Here is a 19940-nt window from a genome sequence, read left to right as displayed (position 1 = left end):
TCACTCAAACCAGTCCTGGGACGTGCCTTTCATTAGAATGTGCCTTTAGTTCCTTACAAACTTTCTTTATTTCTCTACTCTCCCTTTAGTTCCATAATCTGTCTTATTTTCCCTCTCCCAACTGAATTTACCAAATTCTTAAAGCTTCCTTTCCTTGGGAAGCACACGTTCTCTGCAGCTAAAGGTCAGTGAGAGCCCCTCTCCATTCCCAGAGGTTGGGGAAAGACAGGGGTGGTGCTGCAGGGACATCGCAGAGAGGTTTGGCCCTAAGCACAGCAGCAGACAGGAGTGGAATGTGAGGGCAAATACACGTAAGCTTTACTGTCTCTCCGTGGCACATCTGTCCCCAGGGCTCCGATGGCCCTGCCACTTGGTAAATACTCCTATTGTTGACTCACCTAAGTCTGTTTTCTTTGGAGGCCGAGTCTACTGAATCCAGAAGTTGCAAAATGGCAGCCTGTGGTTATATTTCAACCTGCAGACAGGTCCAATTTGACTTACACAGTGTTTGTAATCTTTAAAAAAATCTCTTATTAAAAAAAAAAATCTCTTATTTACTTACTTACTTATGTACTGCCATTCTTTCCATCGCCTGGGACATAGTTTGACAATTTTGAATCCAGTGAATTCATTACAGAACGAGGTAATGCCCAAATCTTCAACATTGGTTCTGCTCTCATTTGCCTGTTTAACAAGCTTTCTAAAAAAAAAAAAAAAAAAAAAAAAAAAAAAAAAAAAAAAAACATACATATGTAAAAAAAAGCATCTGCAATTAAGATTTTATTTCATTCATGTCAGATATAACAGTGCAACTCGAATGTACAAATTCTGAACAAAACATTAAAAAAAAAACCAACAATGAAAAATTTATCTAAGTGGATTCATGCAAAGAAATGAAAGGGACACTGTAGATGCCATGCCCTTTTGAATTATAACAAATGCAAAGGCCTGCTAATAGACTTCCTACGGGGTACATCAAAGGAAGTCCTACATCAGAAAAAATGAGGGCAACTAAGAAGAGAGGTGGGACTTGCCCCAGAATTCAGACAGCATGCTACAAACGTGCTTCCTACTTTTATAATAGCTCTCGAATAAATGGCCAATCCTAGAAGTGGACGTTACATCCAAAGCCTGATAAAATCATTTACCTTTTGTGTTGGAAAGGCATTCTCACAAAAGAAACACGACTGCTATCAGTTCATAGGTAATCAAGGGCTTTCATCTAAAGTGCATCTGTACATTTATAAAACTTCGGTGAACCCTTCTAGAGAAAGGAATCTTTCTAAAACGGAGGTTCTTGCATAACTGCTTTGGGAAGTTGCCTCCTGGATCTGTGAGCATTTAGAATCTTTGTGTTGACTGGTGTTGCTCGCTCACAACACCCTGCCTCTTCAGTAAAATCCATATACTCTCTCTACAGCCAACCCCAAGAAAACCTCTGGGTCTGGAGGAAGAAGATCCGGGACAGAGCTTTACGGATTAGTGTTTCCAGCAACAGAACGACCCCTTCAGCTCCACAAAGCACCACAGTTCCTTCACCTACAATTAGAGAGAAGCTCAAGATCATCTCATAAATAGTTCAAGATTCTTACAAAGATACCCCCCCCAATAGAACTGCATATTCCTTTGATACCACTGGACTCTTGTAAATACATAGGGCACCACAACGTAGAAGACTGATGCCATTCAAATACATCACCTAATTTATTTATATATTTTATTTTTCAGTTCCATTATTTATATACACGTTTTTGGTAATTATAGTAAAGATGCTGGTGAAAAGTAATTTGTTTAACATTTCATAATACGTGCAAAAGTAAAAACACTGATTTAAGGAAAAGTAATTTCTACCACCGTTCGGCCCCAACAAATTATGACAAGCAGTTAGGCAGTATCATGACTTGCAAAGTTATTGTCAGCATAATGTTGCAATTCAAAATATGGCACAGAATGAACAATACAGGTAACAGTCCCACTGGCCAACCTCAGCCAGGTTTTGACTAATTTGGTATAAGTTGAAGTTGGATTATATAAAAAGGTTTCTGAAAGTACTGAAAAAGAAACAGTGTGCATGAAAGAGAATTCAACAATGTTTACAAAATGCCAAAAGTTCTTACTCTGATCCCCCCTTTTACCATAAATAATTAACGAAGTCCCCTTCCCCCCCACCCCACCCCCAGCCTCAAAAAGATGTACAAAGATAAATTTAGCTCAGTGAACAGAACCGAAGGATGACCGCTGTTAGACAGTACTTGGTTAAAAGCCGAAGCATTTTCATAAGGATTCGTATATACTGTCTCTTGAGGAATATAAATAATCTGATAGCATCGCTCTCGAGTTTTGGAGACTTCTCGCGTAGGAGTTATAACTGTCCTTGTGCTTTGAATAAAACATGAGCTTTAAAGCAGAAAAGCTGATGGTATTCAAAATTCACCATCTTCAAAGTTCATTGTGAGAGTTCTTCTCGGCAGCTTTGAACATCAGGATAGAATTGAAAATTTTGAGAGCAGGGCCCAACTTAATGCTCATAATCTTAACAATGTCTGTTTGGGTCATAAGCAGAAAGGCTTCTCCGTCGATTTGCTAAAATGGGAAGAAAAGACAAAAAAAGATTATGAATTAATTGCATGTGGTGTCGTGACAAATAGCCAAAGTTGAGTTATCAGCTGTCTTCTGAGAGCCACGCGAGAACGGCACAGACAAGAGTTCACGTGTGCGAACATTTCCTGAGTAATGAACCTTTCTTATCTACAATAACCAAATGTGGACTGGAAGCAAAGTAAAAACTCAGTTGTCTGAAAAATCGGCCCACAGGAAATGGAAGATGCCCATATCTCCCTGTGATTACCCTGACTTAGGCAACGAGTCAAGAAGAACTTGGAAGACTCTGGATGCCTCAGATCCAGTTCCCATTCTGGTAGATTTTAGGATGACAGATGAGAAGCAGCACACAGCTGTTTGTGGATATAAACAAAGGAATTCAGGCAGATATGTTGGCTGCATGCTAACATTTTTTTTTTAATTAGCTTTCCATAATGAAGAAAAAACCAGTGATAAATAGCGTTCATTTTTAGAGTGGCCACGATTACTCTTCATATACTGAAAAAGAGCAGCTACTAACAAGGGCAATCAGACTATTTTTAAAATTTTATAACAAGGGCAAGCAAACGCATCAGTGAAAGTGGCAAATGTGGTGTGAAGAAATGTAGACTGTGCTGGTTCTACTAGGTGGGGCGGCCATGGGAAACATCCTTCCCTTCTCTGGTCTGAGATTAAAATTCTGTGCTAGTACAAGAGAAAGCTTTGAGGCTCAGAGGTACAGCTCTGAAGAAGATGATGTCTGGTTTAGTGGACAGAACAAAGGAATGGTCTTTCCGTAAAATTTTCAGGTTTGGGAGTATTCCACCAACTTTAAAAAAATAATTTGTGTCTTTCAGTTTTCCCATTTTACACAAAAAGTAAAATAAATAAATAAATAAATATTTAAAAATAAAAAAAAGTTAAAGGAAAACACACATTTGCCCTCCGCCTCACACGCAGAGACAGACACATGTAGAGGGAAGATGATGTGAAGACAAAGACAGAAAACCAGCAACAGGCCAAGGAGGGGCCTGAAACAGATCCTCTCTCCCGCCCTCAGAAGGAAGCTACCCTGCCAACACCCAGACTCCTGGCCTGTGGGCCTCCAGGCCTCAGACCCGGGAGATAATACATTTCCACTGCCTAAACTGCAGGTTGGTGGCTCTTGGTCATGGCGGCCGGGGCAAGCCAATTCTGTGAACAGTTCACCAAAGGCTGAAATAATTTAGTGGCTGTGTAAGATTTTCTTCATTTCTCTAAAGATATGACAAATCTGTCAACTCTCTTCATCAGTAAGAACTAGGGATCCCTGGGTGGCGCAGTGGTTTGGCGCCTGCCTGTGGCCCAGGGCGCGATCCTGGAGACCCGGGATCGAATCCCACGTCGGGCTCCCTGCATAGAGCCTGCTTCTCCCTCTGCCTGTGTCTCTGCCTCTCTCTCTCTCTCTCTCTCTGTGACTATCATGAATAAATAAATAAAATCTTAAAAAAAAAAAAAAAAAGAACTAGGATCATCCGATGCAACTTTTAAGAATCATTTGGAAACAGTTGTCTAATTCCCAGTAAGGAAACATCCAGCCTGCCGTCCTCAACAAGGAAGAGAAGGCACTCCCCTGTAAATTTCCAAGCAAAAACGAGCTCAGTGGCAGGGATAGGAAATGTTCCATCGTATTTTGGGGAGCATTATGTTCTGGTCTCCTCGCTTGCACTGTGACAACCCTCTCATCAAGCAAAGCCGCGCACAGAATCAACGGTCTGGCTGAGGTCCTCCAAGTCATGAATGGAAATGCTGACTGACAGACGGGTTCCCAAAGAGCCCATCACAAAGACAGACTTGTCTCCTAGAACCCTGGGCCCTACTGAGCTTCCCGCGGAAACCCTGTAAGAATGTATCATGACAGACGAATAATGACAGGAAACAGTCTGAGAGAGGCAACGATGGAATCTGAACACCGGAGTCGGGTGAGAAGGGAGGGTGTTCAAGGTTACACGAGGAAGGAAAGGTCATCCTGAGGCCACTATAGCTCACACAGGCTGCTCCAGCGTGCGGCCACACCGGCACGCCGCGTTGGAAGGAAGGAAGCTTAATTTGAGAAAATTCTAAGAACAGCGATCACTGCAAGGTAATAACAGGCTTGTTTTTTGTCGTTGTTGTTATTTTGTTTTTTGCTTTTGTAACGTATATGAACTGGTCTAACTCCAGAGATGACGTATCTTGCTAAAGGCCCAAATCTCCGAAGGAGGATTTGGAGCTTGGGGTCCTGGCCTTGTATCTCATTGCTCTTTGCACCGTGCACCCTGGTTCCTTCCCCAGGGTTGTAGCTCTGCAGATCACAGGGCCATGCCGTTTGGGAGTCTTCCTCAGAGGGTAAAGGTGCGAGAATGCTCACTCAACAAAGGCTTATTAGACGTTTATCCTATTCCAGACACTCTTCTTGGGGCTGGGCACACAGCAGAGGCTACAACAGATACAGGCAAAAACAAGCAAGGGAGGCAACCAGAACTCCTTGTGAGGTTCACATCCTAGAAGCGGAAGACTGACTGCAAGCAGAACATACAAGAGAGAAGCAAATTAATCAGTAATGAGGTGACATTAATACATTGTACAAGGTGATTGGTGCTCGCACTGAGGACACAGCTCGGTGGGGATGACGGGGCACAGGGGCAAGGATGGATAACTGGGAAGGAGCCGCCCCTGAGAAGAGGGACTGCACCACGTGACCATGCGGAGGAAGAGCCAGGTGTGCCCGGACAATCGAAGAACAGCAAGGGGGCCAGCGTGTGGAAGGGAGGACACAGAGGTCAGGAGGTTCCCACCTCTCTGGAGGGCACGGGGCATTGGACCGCAGGCCCGGGAGGGCTTCTGCTTTCATCCTGACTTACTATTGGAGCGCTACTGATGGAACGCTGACACGACTGCACCTCTCTGGCAGGATGACTCCGGCGAGGCTGGGAAGAGGTCACGGATCGTGGGGGAGCAAAGACAGAAAGAGGGAGACTGGTGAGGAGGCTGCAGCAGTAGCCCTGGTGGGAGAGGACGGCGGCTCAGACCCGAGCGCGGGTGCTGCTGGTGCAGCAGGGAAACAGCTCGAATCCCTACACGTCTTTAAAGTACACTCAATAGGCTCTTCAACAGATTAGACGTGGAGTGTGTTGGAGGGAAGCCAAGCGTGGCTCGCAGAACAGCCATCCTGACACCCGTACGGGGCCTCCTAGAGATGTCACTAGACGTTAGTTGGGCGGGTTTCATGCTTTGCTTCCAGACCTTAAAACCAACACCTGCTAAGCCTGGGAGACATGACTTCCACAAGAATTTAGAGGACGAAGGAATAAAGGGACGAAGCTGTGACTGGTACAGGTGGACCGCGAGCTCACAGGGAGGACGCCGAGGGTACCGGTGCCTGAGGAACATCTCCAGACACAAGACACCACGGAGAGAAAACGCGGTCCGGGAGACAACATAGTTGAATTTGGAATTTTGAATATGAAGATCTTACTAAAAGTAAGTAACAGGGCAAATCCACATGGGTGGTCCGGCTATGAACACGACCAAAAGCACAATCTACAAAATGGATGTAGCATGTGTTTATCTCTAAAAACATCTTATCATTTCTCACGGGTAATGACGACACGACTTCTTTCCAAAGCCAGGACGGCGGCTGCTGGGGGGCGTCTGGATCTGCTCAGCGACTGAAAATCAGGTGAGCCTTGTCCGCGAAGACGCTGGGACTTTAGGAGTCACGAGACTCTCACTCTGAGTAACCAGTGATAGGTCAGCGGAGAAGGGGAAGGGAACCTTCTTCTTTTGAACAAGGATCCGAAACAAGGACGCGGAACGTCAGGCCTTCGCGGGTCTTAACGGGCACCCGGCCGGGGCACGGCGGCGCCTCATGGGGAAAGGCCGTCCAGGCCCGGCGCTCGGCTTCGTGGGCGCCAACGACACCCCCGCGGGGCTCTGGGCTGGCCGGGCCTCGAGGCGACGCGGTGGCCGGGGCGCCGGGACCCAAGGGCCTCGTGAGGAGGCGCTGGCGGGCCCAGGGCTTCTGTAGGGCCGGTGACAGGTGCCCCCGCGTCCTCAGGCCAGGTTACCCGCAGGAGCCGTAGGGCCGATTCCCCCTGCCCTGAGGAGCCGACCCGGGTGTCAGACCCGCGGGGCTCTCCAGCGACAGCGGTAGTGCTGATGACGACGTTCAGTGACTTTAATCTTGGCGCTGGTAACGTGGCGTTTGAAAGTGAAATAAAGGGAGCTAATTCCACACTACTAAAATAAAGCGTTGCTGGCTCCTATGGGCTACGCACCCGCACGCTGGTAAGGAGGGCGCGTGACCGGCTGCGCACGGGCCGGACCCGCAACCCCAGCATCACGGCCTGGGCCGACACCGGGAGTTGGATCCCTGGCCACCGGGTCACCCGGGCCCCACCCCCCCCCATTAAAAAAAAAAGCGTCTAGGCCCCGGCTGTGGAACATCGTAGGATGGTGCGGACGTGTCCAGGGCGTCGGATCTTGTATGAAAACACCTTTATGCGAACGACCAAGGCTGCCTCTGGGACTAGGCGCACAGCGAGCCCGCCTCCCCCCCAAGCCCTGCCAGGCCGTCCGGAGGGCCGCGGGCCACTTACTTCATCTTTAAACACCTTTCCGTGCTCTTCACACCCGGGTAAGCTCTGTATGAATTCTGACACCTGTCGAAAGTCAGATAAGAATTCCAGTTTCAGAAAAAAGTCGGAACCTAAGTGCTACAGGCCCAGAACACTCAAGCTACAGGTTTCAGCTGCTTCTCTCTGAGCAGTTCCCCGTCTTCCAGGAAACTAGGCCCCCTGCCCGCCCCCGTCCCCTCATCCCTGTCCCCCCATCCCTGTCCCCCTGTGCCCCCATCCCCATACCCCCATCCTCATCCCCCATCCCCGTCCCCCCATCCCCACCCCCCCTGCCCCTGAAGCCAGGCTCTCTCCCCGTGCAGGGCAGACGTACCTCGTCGGTGCTCCACTTGGAGACCTTACTGGCGGGAATCCCGGCCACGGTGGGGAGCAGTTTGCTCTGCTGCTCCCAGCGCAGCGGCAGGCACGGGATCGGGGACTTGAAGGACAGAAAGACGGCCGATCGACGCTGCGCCTGCTGTGCGCTCGGCTCCTCCCGGGCACCTGGTGACGCAAACACCGGATGCCGTCACGTCACTGTCACTGGCTGAGAGGCAGCAGCGGCAGCAGAGCCCCCACCGTGTGTCCCCGACTCCTACCCGCCCCCCTCTACCCACGAAGGAAATGCTGCTCCTGGTGCGCACGGCCTCCGCCCTGGTCCTGGAGGTGACGGCCATGCTGCTGGCCCCATGGCGACACCTCCTCCCCTCATCGCAGCCCTGCCTCCTTCCAGCCCCCCCTCGCCCACCGCACTTCCTGGGCAGCACCCGAGCCTCTGCGCCCACTCAGGGGATGGAGCCCTTGCAGCGACACCAGGCGGCGGGCAGGCCCATGCTCCGTCACTCCTGTACCTGTGCATGTCACAATCACAGCCACAGCCTTCCGTGCACCTGCCGGGCCTTCTGCACCCAAACCTATTTAACTGCTGTCCTCCCCCAAATAGCCAATTTTTAGCAAATGATTTTACGTCACTGGGACTCATTTGTCGACGATCCTCTCCTTAAGGTCCTCTAGGACGTAAACCCTTTCTGGAAACTACCTCCTCAAAGCCACCAGAAGAAAGGCCCCCCCCTGCACTGATGCCCCTCCACTCCCAGGCCCGCTCACTGCTCCGGTGATCCTTTGAGTCTGGGCTTTCGTGATCTCCGAGAAAATTTTAAGCTACTTTGTATTTCTAAAAATATTTTAGGGGATCCCTGGGTGGCTCAGTGGTTTAGCGCCTGCCTTTGGCCCAGGGTGTGATCCTGGAGTCCCTGGGCCTGCATGGGCTCCCCGCATGGGGCCTGCCTCTCCCTCTGCCTGTGTCTCTGCCTCTCTCTCTGTGTGTCTCTCATGAATAAATAAATACAATCTTAAAAAATAAAATAAAATAAAATAAAAATATTTTATGGGGTTTTTTTGTTGTTGTTTTTTTAAAAGTTTAAAATTGCTTTTTTTATTCCTGGTATCACTACCGCAATTTACAGGGCAAAATGCCTGATGTAATGAAAAGATAAAGACAAAGCTATAGGAACGTCCACCCACGGATGCTACGCTGCATTAACCAAGAGCTGCACCTTCTGCAAACCGTGGCTGCGACGGTCCCGAACAAGGGTTCCTGTTGAGGCCGCAGTAACTTTTCTGACTATGGGTCATCGTCCCTCCTGTGGCGGATTTTTATAGTTCCTCTAATGCGTTCGGGGCGACCGCCTCAAAGTAACCTGCTTCTTTCCTGACAACCCCTCGCTCTCTCTCCTGATAAGAAATGCAGCCCTTTCCTTCTGAATTTTTTTTAGAACCTTCTGCTACCATATCCACCTCCAGATCCACCACCACCACCACCACCACCAGAGGGACTGCCCGAGCTTCTTCCACCAAAACTGCCCCCCTTCGTGGGTCCATAATTTGATGGCTGTTGTCCACTGTAATTTCCAAGATCTTTATAGTTCCCACCACCTCCAAAATTTCCTCCTTCAGCGTAACCATCATATCCCTCCACCAGCACCTCCGCATCCGTGGTTTCCATATCCTGCTCCACCACTACCAGAGCCTCCTCTACTGCTATAACCAGGACCACCACTATAGATGCCTCCGTCCCCTCCAAAATACTGTACCCACCATCACCTCCTCCATAACTACCTCTGCTGCCACCACCTCCACCACCATAGCCTCCTCTTCCACCAATGTTTCCACCACGGCCAACATTGTCCACCACCTCCCAAGTTTCCTCCACGACCCATGAAGTTGCCAGATCCACCTCCGTCCGCGACCTCTTTGTGACCCAGCAGACCGCATCTCTTGCTTAGCAAGGGCCTTTTTCACCTCACAACTATGCCCATTAATAGTGTGGTATTTCCGAACAACAATTTTATCAACTGTCTCATGATCATCAAAAGTCACAAAAGCAAATCCTCTCTTTCTTCCACTCTGCCTGTCTTCCGTAACTCCTATGGTTTCAATTTTGCCATGCTTTTTAAAGTAGTCTCTCAAATTATATTCTTCTGTGTCTTCTTTAGTATCAACAAACGTTTTCTTCACTGTTAGATGGGCACCAGGCTTTATAGAACCCTCCCTAGAAACGTTCTCTTGGGTTCCACCACAAGCCATCAAGCTTGTGTGGCTGGCACACATTGCTGCATGCACCCCTTCAACTCAAGAGTAAGTCACAAAACCCAAACCCCTGGAACATTGGGGGCCTCTCATTACCACACAACCTGTAAGTGTGCCCCACTTTTAAAAATGTTCTCTTAAACTATCATCCGTAGTTTCAAAGCTCAAACCACCAATAAACAGTCTTCTCAACTGCTCTGGTTCCTTTGGATCATGGCCCTCCATTTTGAGACCGGACTCACCTCTTCCAACTCGAGTTCAATATGGGACCCAAGGTTTTTTTTTTTCTCTTTAAAGAGTTAAGATTCACAGAAAAGTGGACAAATCATTAAATGTCCAGCTCAAAGAATTCTCACAAAGTGAACACACCCACAGACCCAACACTGGGATCTAGAGACAACATGGCAGCACTCCCAGCCTTCTAATCGCACCCCGGCCGGCCAGGGCGACCCCTTCCTGACCTCCAGCACCACAGGGTCTTTACAGCCTGCTTCTGACTTACATTTCAATGAAAACCTTGGTGTTTGGCTTTTCTCACTCAACAGCACGTGTGTGGGATTCCTCCGCATTGCTTGCTCTTGCAGGTATAGCTCACTTGCTCGTTGCTGTATGGTTCTTCACTGTTCTGGATATTCCACAATTAATTTGGAATGAAGGGGACATTTGCTGCCCCCAACCGTGTTCCTAAGAACATTCTTGCACATGCCCTTTCTTGAGCTCATGGATGTGTTCTGTTGTGTATACAGACCGTGGAGGGGATATGAGGTTGCAGAGTGTGTGGATATCCAGCAACAGCAGATCCTGCCAGTTTTCCAAAACAGTTGTGCAATATGCACCCAGTAATAGTGTAAGAGTATTATAAATGCTTTATAGCCTCATAACATGTGCTGTTGTCTATCTTTTTAATTTCAGCCATGTTGGTGAATTTGCTGTGGTATCACATTGTGCTCAGGATTGTCTCTGTCCGGTGACTAATGAAGTGGACAACCTTTTACCGTGCTCAACTGGCCATGTGGGAACCTCTTTTGTGAAATACTTATGTTTTATGCCCATTTTTTTCCATTTGGTCATCTTGCCCTTTTCCTACTGATTTGTAGAAGTCATCTAGATACACTGCGGACAGGAATTCTTTGTTGGAAATAGGTATTATTAATATTTCCCAGTCTTGACTTCCTTTTTACTCTCTTAATACAGTCTTTTGGCAAACAGCTCTTAATTGTGATAAAGTTGAACTTACTTTTTTTCTTTTAAGGTTAGTGCCTTGTCTACTGAAGAAATTTTTGCTTATCCCAAGGTCCTAAAGTTAGTCTTCTCTGCTTTCCCCTAAGTACTTGATGTTTTACCCTCACAATCCATCTGAAATTTATTTTTGTATGGTGGGAGGTAAGAATCGACATTCCTGATGTTTTTTCCCACATGAATTCCTAATTCCCCGAACATGATTTATTGAAAAGGCCACTTTTTCCCCACTTGACTACGATGCCAGCTTTAACATGAATATAAACATGATTCTCCATTCTGTTCCCCTGGTCTCTTTACACCAACCTACAGGTTTTAATTACTATCACTTTGTAAGTGTCCTGACGTCTGTGGTCTAGTTCTTCAAGATTGCCTTGGCTAGCCTTAACTCTTTGCATTTCCATATAAAATTTAGAATCAGTTTGTTAAAAAACGCTAGGATTTAGATGGAGATTACTGCTGAGTATACATCAATTTGGTTCTGAGAAATGACATCCTCACAACATCCAGTCTTACAAGCCAAGAACAAGGGATATGGCTCCATTTCTTTGGGATGGCTTCACTATTTCCCTTTAATCTTTTGTCATTTTCATGCAGAGGTCTCACACATCTTTTGTTAAATTTATTTCTATGTACCCAAAGTTTTCTGCTGCTACTATAAATGACATAGTTTCTTAAAAAATTTTTTCTACTGTTCTATTGTGGTTCTTTAATAACTTCTCTTAAGCTAGCCTAATCTGAATTTTGCTCTGAATATTAGACAGTAACTTAGAAGTAACTATTAGAAAAAAATATCTATTTTATTGGAGCTAACATGCACTGGTCCTGGCTCTACCTGAGTGAGCTCATACAGAAAAATCTATCTGTTCCACATGAAACATTTCAACTCTTCGAATATTTTTTAAAAATCCATCATGGTGCCTCTTTCCCCATTTCATTCAGTGAATATCATATAACTGGTTATAAGGTTTCAGGCCCTCATCCTGTTTTTTTTTTTTTTTCCTCATCCTGTTTTACTTGATATCTGTTATGAGCCAAATGTATAAACCTGTAGCAGTTTGTTTGTATTCTTTTATTCTTTTTAAATTCCCATAGAGTTCAAGATGTTTTTGTTTAGCATAAATATGGAATAACTTAAAAAAACACTCCTTAATCTCAGATATTTCCAAGAGTTTAGCAATTATTTGAAATATAATATTTGTAAATCTTTCATGAGGCAGGCTAATATGAAATGGTGAGATTTCCAGCTCCACAGGAGTGTGAAACCATACAGCCTACTTTATGGCTCGTACCCTGATTTCTTGCCACAAAAGTGCCAGTCTTGTATAATAAACCTACCACTTTGGACAACTGTTTCTGTTTTATTAACATTTGCCAGTGTTCCCTGCTTCACCTTGGTTCCATTCTATTTCCTGCTAAAGCTGTCTTATTCAGCTCATTTCTAACATTGCTACATCGTTATTCTTTAGAAAAACAACTGAGCCATTCTAAAGAAATGACTAAAAACCCTAAAGCTTCCATATTTCTGGACATGTGCCTTCTACATGTCTTTGAAGCTGATGCTATAAACAGGCCAAGACATATACACCATTCTAAAACTAATATGAACTTCACATCTTTCACTTATGACTTTCCTTCCTTTTGCTGATTTTCTCGTGCCAATTGATGGATGTCCTGGGGCCCAATGGCGTTTACTGATAAATGGGGCAAATGTAGTGTCTCCCAGCCACAGAACATCCCCTTTGGAAAATAATAGCGTGTCAGCTATGATCCCAATCCAAAAATACAGAGAAAAACAACTTCACTTGAGTGAATGTGTATCTGAGTCCTTGAACTGCACAGAAATGTGACTCCAGGTTTTTATTTTAACATGTGGTCAAACTAAAATAAAATGCTCAAGTAGCTGGCTCAGTGCCAAGGGTAAGGAATATAGGTTTGAATGTGTACAATGTGCTTCATAAAACAAAGCCTTTGTTCGGGAAGACATTGCTGCCACCTTCTTTTTATTAGGGTCATTCTTAACTGCCGTCCCCTCAAACTATCTATCTACATGAAAAATAACACTTTTATGGGATTTTTCTCTATGTTTTGAAATTCCCTGAAATGAAAATTTACCAAAGACCTTTCCCTCTCCCCTCTGGTTTCCGGTTTGGTGCTTCCACGGCTCATTGGGGCTACTCACACAACTATCCGGGGATGATTTCCAAGCCTAGTTCTTACTGATCCTTGCAAAAGTAAAATATGATTAAGAAACTTTATACTTTGCAGACTTCCTTGAAATGAAGTTCAATAATTAATAATGAAGTAATCCCAAGTAGAAACCTGTAAATGCGAATTTGCTCACTATGACTGTCAATTCTGGTTGAGAGCACAGGTATTAAAATTCTTGATTTGGCTTAAGGTAGGAAAAAGTGAAGTGGGAGATCTACCCTTATAAGAAGACATTTCTGATAAAGGTGACCCTGAAAGAAATATCCTCCGTTTCACACAGAATCAAGACAATAAATCTTCAGTATAGGGAAGATCATCTAAACCAAGCATGAAGTCTTCTAGTTCAAAGAGACATCCTCACCACCATGGAGCACCACCAGGAAGCACCTGCTTCCTGTGGGACCATTCCATTAAGACCCAGTAGAACCGGGATCCCTGGGTGGCGCAGAGGTTTGGCGCCTGCCTTTGGCCCAGGGCGTGATCCTGGAGACCCGGGATCGAATCCCACATCGGGCTCCCGGTGCATTGAGCCTGCTTCTCCCTCTGCCTGTGTCTCTGCGCCTCTCTCTCTCTCTCTGTGACTATCATAAATAAATAAAAATTAAAAAAAAAAAAAAAAAAAAACCAGTAGAACCACTGCATGGTACAATGACCACCCAGGGCAATTCCTAGAGAAGAAAAAGAAGTACTCACTCTCCACTACTTTCACACTTGGATCTCATTCTGACGGGGGTTCCTATTTCCAAGTCTGAAAATACTAAAGCAATAAAAGCCAACTGTTACCACTGACCTCTTGTCTGACATGCCTATGCCTTTAAGCCAGTGACAGACGTGAGACCAAATTCTCCAACTGCCTTGTTTCATTTTAGTTTCCAAACAGTGCTAGGAGGCAACCATCCCTAAGGTGAGGAAACCGAAGTCTGACATGCCCAAAGCCACACGTGAGACTGGGGCAGCATCACACCGTGACCCTGGATCTTTGGCCTCCTACAGAGTAGAGGGTCATGGTCTCTCTCTCTCTCTCTCTCTCTCTCTCTGTTCTCTCATGAATAAATAAAATCTTAAAAAAAAAAAAGAGGGTGAGCCTGAGAGTCTGATAAACGTGGATTCAAATTTCTGCTCCGCCACTGACTAGCTCTAGTATCTTGGTGAAATCAAGATAACAAGATTGTTGTCAGGATCACATGATATTTTTAAGATGCTTATCCCAGGGTCTGACATATAGTAAAGACTCAGCAAATGAGGGAAATTATTTCTAATTTTTAAAAATATTTTATTTATTTATTCATGATTGACACAGAGAGAGAAGGAGTGAGGGAGGGAGAGAGAGAGAGAGAGAGGCAGAGACACAGGCAGAGGGAGAAGCAGGCTCCATGCAGGGAGCCCGACATGGGACTGGATCCCGGGTCTCCAGGATCACACCCTGGGCCAAAGGTAGGTGCTAAACTGCTGAGCCACCTAGGGATCTCCATAAATTATTTCTAATTTTGAAAGAAAGGCATATCACTGAGAGTGTACTGGATATAGAAATCAAAAATGAAAAGGAGTCAATACCTTTTCAATACCTTTCCAATATGCTCTTAATGTAAAAAGAACAAGGACAGAAGAAATGGAATACATCTGTCAACCAAAAAAAAAAAAAAAAAAGAAAAATTTTTTAATGGAGTTACTAATGGCTGACTAAATATAAAAAGATGAACAATAACAGTGATTGGGTAAGATAAATGAATCACAGCATCAAGGAATGGAGATAAAATTAGCTTCAAGATACTTAACTCAGGCTGAAAGATACTCGAGGATCATTTCAAGGTTAACAACCAAGAAAATAAAAAAATAAACCACCCCACAATTGCTATGGAGGCAAAAAAGCAAGCTTGATTTTTCAAGTGAAAATCTAGCACGTTACAGAATAGAATTCAATTCTTGCTGCACATCAGCTGCCCATGAGAAAGCATGCTTGCAGGAGAGAAAACAAAATTATACCTTTCCCAGGAGTACAAGAGTTTAAACTTGAAGGCCAACTTATAGAATCCTTAATTAATAGGCTCCCCTACAATGATAGGAATCAGTTATTTTATTTTTCAGGTAAAAAAGATAGAAGTTGTTGTCATTAAAAAAAAAAAAAAAAAAAAGGAAGAAGAAGGAAGGAGAAAAAGTAATAAATCATATTCAGTAGTCCCCAAAGGTCAAATTCAGTTGCATGGAGAGAATCATAAAAAAAAAAAAAAAAAAAAAAAAGGCTCATAATTATACATATTGCATGGAATTAACTTGAATTAACTAAAGAAACAGAGGAAGAGGGAGAGGCTTTTTTTCAGGAGGAAGTTTTGTTTTTAAATACTGATCTGATCCATGACTCCAAGCAAAATGGTTCTCATGGACCTACTAGAGTCTTAAATCCTACTGGCATTTTAAAGAAAGTTTAAATGCAAAGAAGGGTGGCTTCTTTGCAGTCTCCTCTACCCTAAATAATATACAAACTGCAAGGGGCTTTCTCGTCTACCTTCCCAGCCCCCCAAGCCAGGCTAGATTTGCGAAGGGCTCCTTCCACCCCTGGGTGGATGTTACTGTGAATGATCACTGGTGAGCATTTACCAGGCTCAAGGATGCAGACCTAGAGTGGAGTCTCTGTACCTGGACTCCAAGCTCAGGTTAGCAGACCCAAATGGGACTGTTGGGGCATAAGTGTTCTTCACAAAGACCCGGGAAAAATCCTTGAACGCAGAAATGTTAAAATAGAAAACAGTCACCATGGGGCCTCTGATGAAAAGTTCTACAAAACATCAGAAGAGGAGCACTGATTTATCGACAGAAGAATTTCATGGTTTTAGTGAGGCCCGAGGGGGCAGGATCTCTAGAAAACAAAAACACGCTGTGAAAGAGAACAAGCCAACGTAGGAAAGTGAAGGGAAATAAAAATCACGGCTGTGAAAGTTCAAGGCAGTCAGTAGTAGACTTGACACAGCAAGAAGCTGAGGAAGATATTTCAGCTTGAGGTATATGCCTAGAACATCAAAAATATATAAAAATTGTTAAAATACTAAAATACTGGAGTGCCTGAGAGGCTCAGTTGGTTAAGAGTTTGACTCTTGATTTGGGCGCAGGTCATGATCTTGGGGTTATGACACTGAGTCCGCATGGGGCTCTAAGCTACGCGTAGAGCCTGTGTAAAGATTCGTTCTTTCCCTTTCCCTCTGCCCCTCACCTGCATGCTTGTTCTCTTTTTCTCTCCGAAGAAGAAGAAGAAGAAGAAGAAGAAGAAGAAGAAGAAGAAGAAGAAGAAGAAAAAGAAAGCTAAAATACTTCCATGTTGGTTGGTATGATGATGCCCCCTACATCCCGCTCCCACCCTCCCCAAGGCAGCCAGGCCCTTACTGGACTTCCATAAGGTCCGGCAATTAAAAGTAATTCTTGGCATAGCAGAGAGCTTCCAAAACTCTCCTTCAGCACTAAGACCAGTGTTGATTTTGTCTTGTGCAAGGTTGGATGCCAAACCCATTGTTAAATATTTTGAATATAAACATAATCCCTTGGCTCTAACTCAAGAATAATAAGTATTACCAGTCATCAAGAGAACAGAGCATAAGTAATAAATTATAACTGAAAGAGGTTTCCTGGGTTTAAAGACCAGTTGACAATCATAGCATGATTGAAATTAGTTTTATGAAATTTTATTTATTTTTAAAGATTTTATTTATTTATTTGAGAGAGGGAGAGAGAAAGAGAGAGATCGCATGCATGCACCTGTGCATGCACATGTAAGGAGGCAGGAGCAGAGGGAGAGAAAGGAGGAGACTTCCCTTTGAGGAGGGAGTCAGACTTGGGGCTCGATCCCAGAACCCTGGGATCATGACCTGAGCTGAAGACAGACACTTAACCTACTGAGCCTCCCCGGTGCCCTGTTTTATGAAAGTTTTATATAAAATGTTTCCAAACCTTGATAATGAAGGAAACTTATCAAATTCATTTTAAGAGGCTAAAAATGGATGAGATATTAATAGTCAAGTCTCACAAACATATGTGCAAAAATTCTCAGAGCAACTTATTTTGTGAGGCTCTCTCTCACTGATAAAAAATAAGACTGTAAATAATATATGGATACTGAACTATAGGTTTTGTAGGTGTGAACAATAATTAAGAGTCATATATGAATCCTAATTATGTTTCTGGAGAGAATAAAACAGAAAAACTCAGGCAATTCAAATTGAGACCAACAGGACAAAAATAAAAGATGAAGAACACCGTGCATATATGTTAATCAAGCCAAATTCTCTATTAAGAGAATAATAATTGTCCAGATCATTTCCAGAAAAAAATGATCAAAATCTGCTCAGCAAATCAAATAAAAGGTTAAATGAATCACTAAGTTCGGAAGAGACTGAAAAGTTGGGCAAATTATTACTCCCTCCAAAAGTTCAGAGTCTAGAGGATTCTATTCTGAATCTGTCTGAATTCTCAAGGATGAGACAATCTCACGCAACACACACTTATTCCACAATCCTACTATTCTACTACTACCGCCCCCGGCTAACCCTTCAGCCACTGATGCGACCACATGTCTACATTAATTTCACACAGGAGGCAACTGAGGCACAGAGCCGGCTGCAGAGCTGCAGAGCTGGAAGGGGTGGGGCCCTGGTGGGAACAAAGGCTGTGATCCTAACTACCATTCACAAGGAAAGCCCCAACCTTTGTCTAGGAATCCAGGACACCTGGATGACAACACTGTCAGAAAGTAAATGCTTTTTTCTTTCTTTCTAAATGGCCAGAAACATTTAAAATAATCAAACGCTTGCATGGCACTTCCTAGGAGCCAGGCTCCCTCTGAAACAACTTAGAAATGCACTTAATCGCCATGACAACCTGGGAAGGAGTTGCCCTCATTCTTTTGGGGAAGGAGCAGGAGCCCTGAGAGGTGTTCCGTGCAGTGTCCAGAATCACACACCTAGCAGGTGGCAGAGAAGGGATTCAAACCCTGGCCACCGCAGGGCTCAAATGCGGCATCGCACTAATAGAACACGAGAGGACGTAAGACAGCAGGGAATGTAGCCGTTGACATAATCACAAATTATTGCTTTCTAGAAATCAGATACGGAAATCAATGCATCGCTCATGGACTAGGTCACTGCAGGAAGTCATTAGGTGCCAATCTCAAATCTTATATAATAACCTAAGGCAAAAAAAAACACATGAAAAAGCAAAGTGTCCACGGACAATCATTAAAGTCACAAGCAGGCTAACAATTTCTCATAAAAAATAGTAATTATGTGTGAATTACAAATATAATATATACTATGATTAACAGTCATTATGACTTCATTACATAGTTAGGCTTGTAGTGTCTTTTTAGCAAAAATGTCAGACAAGTTACTTCTCCAACACAACTTAAAACATTTCTCCCAAGGATTTTCTCTTCGTTCTGTGGTCTTAGACTAAGTCCTTATTAATTCCATTTGGATTTCAATACACGTGCTGAGGTGAGTTTTGAACATATGAAGCAAATGACATCATCAATACCAAAGAAAACATATCCCCAGAACCACATAGAATGTTACCCAAACCTTACTTACATATGATACTGCACAGATATGTGAAAGAGACTGTAAATACAGGTCACAGATGAATCCATATCATTATGGATTATATACTACAGTTGACCCTAGAACATTGCAGGGGTTATGGGCACAGACCCCTGTACAGTCAAAAATCTGGGTAGAACTTTTTTTTTTTAATCTGTGTAACTTTTGATTCCCCCCGAATGTAACTACCAATAGCCTATGGTTGACCAGAAGCCTTAGCAATAACCTAACCAGTTGATTAACAGATTTTATAAGTTATATGTATCAAATACTACATTCTTCAATAACGTAAGCTAGGGAAAAGAAAACGTCATTAAGAAAATCATAAATAAGAGAAAATGTAGAAGAGAACTTTAAGAAAATCATAAAGAAGAGAACTATACTGTATTTATCAGGGAAAAAAATAAATCTGTGTTGTGAGTGGACCCGCACAGTTCAAGTCCCCGCTGTTCAAGGTCAACTGTATATTTACCCTGAACAGTAAACTTTGATAGCCTGTGATAAAGGAATAAACCAACTAAATGAAGTTTATCTTTAATATAGGAGGGCTGCTATATTCTAGTCAAGTTCTGATTGCTGAGTATTAACAGTAACGTCCATCAATAATATGAGATTATTATGGCTACCTCTGGCTTCATGCGACGTCCTCATTTCGCTTTCTGTTCTCTCTTCAAAGTCTTCTTTGATGTCATCAGCATGCTGGTCCCTGAGAAAAACGGGTGTTTCAGTGTTTTGTAATAGATGCACGTTAACGGGTGGGTCAGCACTGCATCTCAGCAACTGCTGTATGTAAGTGATAGATCACGGAATCCTACTCCTGAAACTAGTATTATACTGTTTGCTAACTAACCGGAATTTAAATAAAAACATGGAATACTAAACCAAAAAAAACAAAATAAAAGCATGAGACCACTAAGATGTCGGAAAGGATTTTCAGTTCTACTAAGAAGCAACTCCTATTAATAACATCTATTAATACCCATTTTCATCATTACCAATTTTCATTTACAGTTCAGAAAGGAGATTTTTTTTAAAAGCTAAGAATGGTATTAAGGGGAACTCTTCTGGCAAATATAAGTATTGAATAACTTGACTTTAAACTGGG

General features: G+C 43.9%; 1 protein-coding gene across 7 annotated transcripts in view; it reads right to left on the bottom strand.

Moving 5' to 3' along the window:
• Positions 1-1700: 1700 nt before the first annotated feature.
• L3MBTL3 (L3MBTL histone methyl-lysine binding protein 3) overlaps positions 1701-19940 on the bottom strand; it is a 120867-nt gene continuing 102627 nt past the window's right edge. For all 7 annotated transcript variants that reach the window (XM_077902767.1, XM_077902816.1, XM_077902788.1 and 4 more), the window contains 4 exons: positions 19462-19541; positions 7552-7721; positions 7200-7262; positions 1701-2583 (listed from right to left, as the gene is read on the bottom strand). In XM_077902767.1, the coding sequence (XP_077758893.1) occupies positions 2440-2583; positions 7200-7262; positions 7552-7721; positions 19462-19541 (457 nt within the window). In that variant the 3' untranslated portion in view covers positions 1701-2439. The remainder of the gene's footprint in view (positions 2584-7199; positions 7263-7551; positions 7722-19461; positions 19542-19940) is intronic.

The sequence above is a fragment of the Canis aureus genome, chromosome 1 (genome assembly GCF_053574225.1).
Source record: "Canis aureus isolate CA01 chromosome 1, VMU_Caureus_v.1.0, whole genome shotgun sequence".
Taxonomy (NCBI): domain Eukaryota; kingdom Metazoa; phylum Chordata; class Mammalia; order Carnivora; family Canidae; genus Canis; species Canis aureus.
This window is presented reverse-complemented; position numbering and strand designations above follow the sequence as displayed.